Source organism: Gymnoscopelus braueri, assembly GCF_963280865.1.
Source record: "Gymnoscopelus braueri genome assembly, chromosome: 8".
Classification (NCBI taxonomy): domain Eukaryota; kingdom Metazoa; phylum Chordata; class Actinopteri; order Myctophiformes; family Myctophidae; genus Gymnoscopelus; species Gymnoscopelus braueri.
In genome coordinates this window covers 18,458,609-18,468,952 of record NC_137609.1, presented here as the reverse complement: position 1 = coordinate 18,468,952, position 10,344 = coordinate 18,458,609, and the positions used below count along the sequence as shown (strand labels likewise).

Below are 10,344 nucleotides of genomic sequence, written 5' to 3'. Positions count from 1 at the left end.
TGTAGTACTACTACTCCTGTACTCTAGCCTGATTATCAGACAGAAGCTGCAAGAGGAGCACACTCAGAGAGTGGGCGGGGTCTATGGTCAGGAACCAGGCTACCTGTACTCCATTGTATACGGCAGTGGTTCTCAACATGTGGGTCGGGACCCCCCCCACATTATTTTCGGGGGGTCCCCAGATGATTAGCTTTAATGTGCAACATTGTTTTTTCACTCAACAGTAAACAAACCAACATATAGTATAAGTAGTAGTCTAGACTCTAGATGGAAAGTGGGGTCCACGCGCATAGGGTGGATTTTTTTCTGCCACCTGTTTTTTTTGTGTGTATTTTAAGATTCTGCCAGGTAACAGGCTGAAATAATGTCCCATGGGATTCATTTTTAACCCTTTGTTACACATATCCTGAACCCAAACCTGAAAATGGAAGAAATAGAAAAGACCCACTTTTGAAGGACACAACCAGAGACAAAATAATAATAATAATAATAATAATTATCCCATACAGTTTGGACCCAAGGAATTCATTACAGTGATTATTATTAAGATTCAAGCACATCTCGGCTCTATTAGTCTACAGGACAAAAACAGCACAGCATTTACAAAATACTTTCTTTTACTAACTGCATTTGATTAATCCTTGAAGTGTGTATTTTAAGATTCTGCCATGTACCAGACTGAAATAATGTCCCACAGGGTTGATTTTTATCACACATATCCTACCCGTACCCAAATCCAAAAATGGAAACATAGCAAATCTTTGGAAGTATATACAACATACAAATGAACACATTTCCCATACAATTTGGACTCAAGGAATTCATTAAAAATGGTATTATTAAGATTCAAGCATATTTTGACTCTATTGTATGGCAAAAATTGAAAAGACTGAGCAAAGAATGTTCAGATTACATCTATATTTGTCTTGTTTACCAAATACTTGTGTGTGTCCCTGCATTCAGGCTATGAAGGCTTACTTTGTGGGTCCTAGAATATCTAAGAGAGAACCTTCAACTATCAGGCTCCTCTCCTGTGGAACCATCTTTGAGGTTTGGTCCAGGAGGCAGACACCCTACGTTTAAGAGCAGGTTAGTCTTAAAAATGTCCTTCCATTTGGGGAACAACAGCACCATCATCATCATCCATAGTCTCTAATGTCGTCATAGCCAGTGCAGTGCCACGTTTGATTACCTCATTAACAAGAAACAAGAAAACAATCATATATGATAATACCAATTTTAATTAATTCATTGAGTCCAAATTGTAATTGTATGAAATATGTGTTTATTTGTATGTTGTATACTTCCAAATATTTTCTATGTTTCCCTTTTGGGGTTTGGGTAGGATATGTGTTAATGGGTTCAAAATGAACCCTCTGGTACATGGCAGAATCTTAAAATACACACTTCAAGGATTAAGAAAATGCAGTTGGTAAGAACTATTTAGTAAAAACAGAAATATATATGTGATATTTCCGGCTCCTTTTTTTGGTGCTGTTTTTGTCCTGTAGCCTAATATAGAGTCAAGATGTGCTTGAATCTTAATAATAACCACTTTATTCCTAATTCCCAAATTGTATGGGATTTATTTTTATTTTATTTGACTCTGGTTGTTTCCTTCAAAAGTTATGCTCTTTTCTATTTCTTCCATTTTCAGGTTTGGTTTCACCATATGTGTAATAAAGGGTTAAAAATGAACCCCATGGGACATTATTTCAGCCTATTACCTGGCAGAATCTTAAAATAAACACTTCAAGGATGAAGAAAATTCAGGTGGTGGAAAACAATCCACCCTATGCGCATGGACCCCACTTTCCATCTAGACTAAAGTGTATACAGGGTATCTGCACATTTCTAAAGTTACAATTTAATGACTTTTAAGACCTTTTTAATACTGCAAAGATATTACCTGAGAAAGAGGCAAAATCTTTGAAAATAGCTGATCTACATGCTCTCAACGCCTCAGATCAGTTATTTTCACCATATGTATCTGTGGAACCGAGTCAAACTAAATGTAATGCCTCAACTCCTACAATTCCAAGTGCTTATCAGGGTGGGGGGTACCCAGTTCAAATATGAATTTTTGGGGGGTTGCGGTCTGAAAAGGTTGAGAACCACTGGTATACGGTATGTAAAACCACATGGTTTCCAATAAAGTGGCTCACTCATTGATAATGCATAAATTACTTATAAATGACTCATTGATAAAGGGAAATACTAAATGCACACGTTGGTATTCATTAAGGCTAGACACTGTTACGTTTTTTATTTTATTTTTTATCTCGACTGGGATCCCAGTGACCCAATCTATGCTGTAAAATATTCAGTGTTAATTTAATTCTGAAAGTGTAAAAAAAAACAAATGGATCTGTTAAAGGGTCTATCTGGTTCCTAACTATCAATCCCCAGGTTAATATCAACTATTAACCTGGGGACCCCTGGAACCTCCCCAAGGAGCCATGTGGATGGGGGTCCTCCCCATACCCCATGTTGAGAATCAGTGAATTTAGCTGAACAGAATCAGTGAATTGTGCGTCTAATTTTACAATATTAAACAACAACGCAAGAAGTATAAGCCCAATCGGTTATGCAATGGGTTTGAGATCATGTTAAAATGTGTAGCTGAAACTACATTTTAGTCAGACTCTATATACAAATGTAGGCCTACAGTACTGTAACTGAAATGTGACAGAGCAAAAATGTGTCTTTTCAAACTGTTAATAGTGATTGTTGTTATCGATTATTGTTTAATTGTATTAATCTGAGATGTCGTGTGACATTCTATTCAGCTGACATGAAAAACTAAAATGTGAACAATTACTGCACAAAAACCAATAAGATTTCTCATAATATAGTTGTTTTTAAATTAAAACTTTAATACTAAAAGCAATACATTTACATAGGCCTAAACAACATAACATTCTTATAAAAGTAAAATAAAAAAAAACATATTTATACAAACATACAGTATTTACAGGCAACTCATTATGGGAATATTCACAACAATGTCACAGTTCTGTCTCTTTAATATGTGCATTGACAGACCCATCTGTTTGTGGGGTGATATCAGTATCCTTTTGTATGCTTTCAGCTGCTGACTCTTCAGTAGTATTTGGTGCTATATTTGGTTTTATCTCTGTTGGCTCCTGAATGACATATGTTGTGAGTCCTGTGTTGAAAAGACCTGCAGGGAAAAACGTTTCACAACAAATTATATAAAGAAATAATTAAAAAAAAGCATGAGCCACATCTTCCACTTGTCCATGACTAGCTACTGTAAGGCCCTTTCTGTATTTGTTTTGGTCAGGTGGCTGAAGGCTAATATTTTACCTCTGCGCTTTTGCCCCTGGACTTGCTTCTCTTCATGGCTTGATTTTGATTTACTGCTATCCACTGACTGATCTGATTCTTCATTTTCTGTAAGAATGGGAATAACAAAATATTTTTATTTCAGAATGGCATAACATGAAACGGATGCACACAAACCCATGTCTTAATTGTATGTCTTTCTTTTTCTAGTAAGTTGAACATATTCATGTGAACTATTTTGGATTTAGCAATACGAAACCCCCAAAACATGTGATGATTGTACATTGAGCTTTTAGATTCTGAGACAGGTTCTACACCAGCTTTGTGCAACACCTGTTGACTATCAGTATAGAAAATGAGCAAGTGCATGTTCACTTACCTCTTTTCCAGAGGATGTGCGCTCTCCTGAGTTTGATAACAAAGAAAATGACTACCACTAAAAGTGAAAATATCAGGCATGTCACCAGAAAGACTAGCACAGATGAACCATTTCCTTTCTGCCTTGCCAGCTCATCAAAGCTATCTGGGAATGAACAGAAACATAATGCACTCATGTTACCCTGTGTTTCGGTCAGACATAATGAATCTCCCATGAGCACTACTGTAAAATACAGAGTATTGATTTAACTCTGAGTTACAAATGGAATAAATGAACACTGAGGATTTTACTGTGTATACAATACACACCAATGTATGTACGTATAATCTTATATAATGATCTAATTGTCATTTTTTGTCTCTGAACCAAGCTGCTGACGATGACTTACCAATGGTTATGTTGCTTGATGTACCATTATGCGTTGTGGTTCTATTTGTTACCTCATCTACATGTGTCTGATCTGTTCAGAATGAAGAAGAATCATCATGTTAGACTTTCAATGCAGTACTACAACAGGCCAGGAGGCTGTTGTGTTGTCAAAATGAAACTAATCTAATTGTAGACATGGTGATTCACCACTAGATGGTGGTACCCAAAGATGACTGGTGTAAGTGGTTGAAGTTTAGTCTACAGTAGATCCCTATCTCAATGGTCACAGTAATCTATTTGACCCGAGCTTCATACCTGTTATGGTGGTTACATTGTTGACAGTAGTGTTGTTGTTTGTTGAGGTTGAATCAGATAGAGAGTTCTCTGAGTCATCTGGAAAAAACAAAAAATATATAAGAATTTGTGGTGAATAAACCACAGAAGTATGTTTGCTGCTGGAACAAAAATGTTGCCTGTTATTTTTTTACATCTCTAGATAAACATTCTAATTGTCTGTTCGAGTTCATGCACTGTTGGAATACAATGTAACAGCCTTTGAATCTCAACGGCACAAAGAATCAAACTATCATCAGATTGTTGTTACTGAGCGTCACATTTTTCTTTCACTTCACTTAGGTTAAAGGAAGCAGAACTGTGGTACTGTATGAGAACCTAATGTGGTCGTTTGTCAAGTAAGTTCACAAATATGAGATCATTAAAGTTAATTCTCCTGTTTGAACTTATGTGTGCTATTGATGAATTTAGACTTATGTATTAATCTATAATTCAATCAAGCCTTTTCTGGATCACATCTCTCAAATAGTCTGTCTCTCAAAAACTCAGTTTTAGTTAAAATAACTGCTTTACTCACAAATAGTGCTCAGATGTATTCCAGTGGTATATGTGATTGTCTCTGGTCCACTGGAGCTAACAGTTGATAAGATCAGAGAGCCCTCTGATGACGGTCCAGATGTGTCTGTATTCTGTGGTGTTTCTGTGGTTTCCTCAGTCCTAGGCCACTGAGATGTTATTCTTGGCATGTCTGTTGACCTTTGTGGTTGAGTCATAGGTGATGTTGTTGCGATTGACCATGGGAATTTTGGGGCTATAGAGAAGAGTATTAGATAAATTATCATGTAGTATTCTCTCTATTCGAGGTTCACACTATTACTGTAGAAACAGAAAACACTATCATAGTATCATATCATATCACATGTCTGCCTGTGTGTGATAGCTATGAATTGTGGAATTTAATCGCTTCGTCTGATTAAAATAAAACATTTAAAAAATATTACAATAATATTGAAATAACTTTTCAAAATAATGACAATCATCTAATAATAATATGTAGATACGCATAGTGACCAGAATACTACTGTCAGTCCATTTACTGGAAAAGGGAATTCACTGTGGCGATTGTTTGGTGACGTAAGATAGTTTCGCATGATAGCCATCATGGTCATCATGGCGCAACGAAAACCAAACTCGGTACTTTCCCTGTTTTATTTTGTTGAACAACATGTTCATGTTCCTCAAATTCAGGCTTCTATACTTAGTTTCTAGAGAAAACAGGCAGGAGTTTTCCCAAAAACACTATTTACTTTCATATTTGAGGAATATGATTTTAAATTGTACTCTCCTAATTTTCCCAGAATCTGGTCAGATATTAGAAATAATAATGTTTAAATTGTACTCACAAGCTTGTCCAATGTTAACAAAGTTGCTCAGCACTTCGCCATGCAGAGCTGGATGGCGAACAATGCATGTCACTGTGACTCTTTTTTTCTGCACGGACTTAATGTGTAAAGTATCCTCTGAGGTATATTTTCTTATTCCGTATTCGACACTGGAATGGGTCTGAGCTGTGGGATAGGAAAAGTAATTGCAAGGTAAGGAAAGTTAATGACCACTATTAGAGACGCAGTAGAATATCTATGAACTCAGATCAATGTTGGTTTAGGATAGATATTTGAGGTTCCTCTCTTTTACTGTCACACTTAATTTAAGTTTTTATGAATGAGTTGCATCTACAGTAATATAGATATTTTGCATATTAATTTGACAAATTACCAGTGATTTCAATCTTATTATCCAGGAGCCAGTATATTTGTGGAATATGGTGGTTTCCTGCTGCAGTGCACTTGATGACACGCTTTCCATTCAATCGTGTTAGTGCCATCTTTGGATAACCTTCAAAAAAAGAAAAAAAATAATATGTAGCAATGTTTTTTTTATGGTTATAGGTCATTTGATTTGCCTACTTGACCTATATCAGTAATCAGTAATATTGTTAATTAATGAAATAGAATAAATATTGAATGTGACAATAACATACTGTCAAGATTTATGTAAGTTAGTTAACTGACACAAACCGACTCAAGCAGACAATGTTTTAGCATTTGAATGTAACCACTGCAACCACTGCTGAACCCAATCATGAGGGACCCCTTTTCCACATACCTAATACAGTCACTTCCACAGTCTTCTCTCTGGTAGGGTGGTTGTAATGAATACATGTATAGTTGCCTCCATCTTTGAAGGTGATGTTGGACACACTGATGGTGAATTCTGATGCAGACAATTTATCAATGCTGTAGCGTTTGTCCTTCAAGGCTGTGAAAGTTTAATCAATGAAGGGTGAAGAGAAGACGGTTAGTCTGCTTACTCTATCAGTAACTATTCAAAGTGTGGCAGGCCTATACTCTTAGATTTTTTACCTAAACATTAGAGACTCTTCGGTACCATTTAAGTATTGGCTCGATATTGATATAAAAACAGACAATGTAACACACATATACAGTATACTGTACCATATCTACCTTTGTTTCGGTTGAAGAACATAACAAATCCATTAGGGTTCTTCCACTCCACGTGGCTCTTGTGTGCATTTCTAATGGGGCATGTTAGGGTCAATGTCCTGCCTTCCATCACTGTTGCATGCTGCCACACCGCAAGTGATACTGCAACAATCAATAATAGCATTTAATTTTATGATAAAATGTAACTACATAAAAGGAATGGTAACTTAGTTCAGCAATAATGCTCAAAGGAAAGTGTAACATAATGAACAGACACAGGACTTCTGAATGGAATGGTAATGTATTGTAGTAAATGAATAGTGTTGCAGCGTTATTGAGAATACAGAGCTGTAGATTTTGAGCCAATGCAATTGACTGTTCAGGTGCTACAATTTGTTACCCAATGCAGTAACCCCTTATGTATCTGTACAGCCTAATACTGCCAATTAATTGCTTTCCTATGGATGTTTTAGTAGCCCATGATCCAGGACTACATGGTAGACAATCTGACTGTTGGAAAAGTGTCTGGTTTGATAGTGAAACCGTGTACTGATCCCCTAATGAATGTGTCATCACCATGACAACCAGTAAATCATTTAAATGTATTCCTTAATCAAGGCTCCTTTGTCACCAATGCAACAGTAATGAAAGTATGATTGAACGCAAAGAACTGAGTCATTTGCCAAAGGCAGGGGTGTCCAAAAACGACCACCATATTTCTTCCAACAGTAACAAATGTACAGTATGTGCCACCGGGGGCTACATAGGAAACTGAGGGCAGGCCATGTGACTATTGATGTGTGTGTGTAGGCGGTGTTACAGCAAAGGAGCAAACAAGCGTTAGAATCTGTCACTGTAGCACGGCTCTAAATGAAGCAGCCCCCTTTCACACATTCATCATCTTCATGCTATTCTGACAGGAAGTCATGTGGTCAGTCCCCTCATGATATGACTGTTGTGAAAGGAAAAGTAAGGTCAGGTGCGGTAAGTACACTATGCATGATCTCTGCTCTGGGTTGTGCACATGGGTGTTGGTTATTCCTATACGCTATACCTGCAAGAATGACAAGGTGTTTGGAAAACACAAGTCTGGGGGCATTTATTTGACACCACTGATGTTTGGGGGGCTTTAGATGCTCACGAAGAGGTTAAGAAATGTTCAGCTCTTTCACATGTGTGGGATGTTTTTTGCACATCCCACACATGTAAAAGAGGGGCGGCAGTGGCTTAGCGGGTACAGTGGCTGTCTTGGAACCAGAAGGTTCCCAGTTCAGAGTTTTGGGGTCTTACAGTAGTTGACTAGAAATGCACTATATAAATAAAGACAATGTACCAGTTACTGTACTGTACAGTACAGTACAGTAGATTCTATTGCATTGTTAAGTCCCAAATACTTGATGGTGTTGCTTGCTGACAATAACTGATAGTGGTAGCTTTGTGATGGAGAAGGCTATAACTTAAGCTTTACTTTCCATGAGGAGTGGCCAGTGTATAATTTAAAATGAGGATTTGTTTTTTAGAACCAGACAGGTCGATTTAACACTAGTCAAAGATTGTTTGAGTGTTTATGTAATAGTTTTGGCATAATATTTAATCCTCCATAAATAGTTTGGTTTCTTGGATGGCAAATTATCCCAATAAGGCATACTACAGACCACACATTTCCATACAAATACTAGACCTTTTCTGGGTCCCATTAGTTGGTGTCATAGACCGCATGACACGGGTATCATACTGGATACCCTTGTAAAATTTGCTGCACAAACTATGGTATCTTTGAGGGCTCCCTGTCAATCCAGGGGCCTCTGAATATTCACCGGTATACAGCACTATAGTGCAGTAGTCTAAGTTAAAATTGTGCAGTATTGTCATAATGTAATGAAATATACATCCAACAGCTCTGTACTGCAGATAAAACAAAATAATTCACTGCTAAAACATAAACTAGCCATTTCCCCAAGGTAAACCTCACTACGGTTTATAGTCTTATTCTGTAATCATGTACATCATAGTAGTTTACATTGTAAAAAATAAAATAATGAAAGAGTAAAATACTCACCATTAATGAACAAGGATAAGACAGTCAGTTGCTGCATTCGTACCATGTCTGTCTTTCGGTAGACCCAGAACTCCACTCAGCAGCATTTCCTCAATGTTTTGTCGTTATGTACTACAGCTAAGGGACCTTCCGTGACATCACAGTATAAAGCGTGTGGTTTCCACAAACGTTTTGATCCAAGAGCATCTCACGTGACAGATTAAAGTAAGAAATTGTTCTGAGCACAACCCCTCTGTATGTCTGTATGCCCATTTATGAACATCTGAGGCACATTGTCTCACCGCTTTCACAATTGTTGTGTATTCTTTAGAAACAGAGCTTTATAAACATATTACGCAGCAGTCACTAAAAGGACAATGATTGATTTCAATGAGGTCTTGGGTGCTGTACTCATTTGTATGTTCTCTGATTGGTTAAGCTGCTGATCAGTATGCTACTTCAGAGGTCTGAATTAGAAGGCAACATTTTCAATATCAACCAGGCTGCCCCAACAAGTCTCTAAAGACACGTCAGCTGATCCAGAATGCTGCTGTAGAATTTAAAATCCTTCTCTTCAACTATAAAGCCCTTAATGGTCATTCACCATCATATCTTAAAGAGCTCAAACTTGGCGCCTATGACCCGGGGGTAGGCTATGCAGTGCCGAGTGGCAATTCAATCGGACCAACTGTTTCTGAGAACAGAAAAAACATGAATGTCTGTATCTGTTTGTCTGTCTGTCTGTCCGCAGGTCAGCAGAGGACGCACCAAATCTCTGGGTGTGGACCTCGGCTTCTCTGATTGGCCAACCCGACCCGTCAGCTTCACTGATTGGCTGAGCTTCGTGTCACGTTTGAGCCGCTTAGCCAACATAAGTGGCAGCGTGTACAATGCAGAGCCTTCTATTGGAGAGTTACGTCAACTAGGGGGTAGGAACAGTGCTGGAGTTGTGTGATCTAAGGAATCCAGGGGAAACCTTTTGATTTTATGACCTATGGTTCAAGTGTTAGGCTACAGGCCAAAACGTGAAGCGGCCTGTTTGTGCCATATGAGGCCGATTTTAACAATTTCAGGAGGAGGTTCTTCCGCTGCCTACTTGGAGTGTGCAAGTGTAACAGGGCGTTAAGTGGCAACTACGCCACCTAAGGAATGGTTCCAATCTAATGATTACACAGTATGACTCCCCACAAAGTTAATTGTACATTGAATGATTTGAGGCAGAGCAGAGGCGTGGCATCAAGTACAAATTGTCTTGATGCCATGTTTTATTTCACAAGCAGCAACAATAAAGTTGGTAAGAGCTTCAATCTTAAACAGTATTACATGCATGTTAGCATGTGCCCAATAATACACTATACACACCCCTACCGGTTAGCGCTGCACCCAGCCTAGGTGCCCAACTCCAGTCCTAAACAAGTAACAAAGACTTCAAATCACGATCCAAACAAACA

General features: G+C 37.9%; 1 protein-coding gene across 2 annotated transcripts; it reads right to left on the bottom strand.

The window, feature by feature from the left end:
- Positions 1–2,867: 2,867 nt before the first annotated feature.
- crtam (cytotoxic and regulatory T cell molecule) lies at positions 2,868–8,999 on the bottom strand. Of its 2 annotated transcripts, none has more exons than XM_080434514.1 (11): positions 8,915–8,999; positions 6,877–7,017; positions 6,518–6,670; positions 6,128–6,247; positions 5,755–5,919; positions 4,929–5,162; positions 4,373–4,450; positions 4,077–4,148; positions 3,689–3,832; positions 3,331–3,417; positions 2,868–3,184 (listed from the first exon to the last, which is right to left on the bottom strand). In XM_080434514.1, the coding sequence occupies exons 1-11, from the start codon at positions 8,958–8,960 to the stop codon at positions 3,009–3,011; spliced, it is 1,416 nt and encodes a 471-aa protein (XP_080290640.1). In that variant the 5' UTR covers positions 8,961–8,999; the 3' UTR covers positions 2,868–3,008. The 2 variants fall into 2 exon arrangements, with proteins under 2 accessions (XP_080290640.1, XP_080290641.1); XM_080434515.1 differs by having other exon boundaries at positions 6,877–6,997; positions 8,915–8,982.
- Between the last annotated feature and the right edge of the window lie 1,345 nt (positions 9,000–10,344).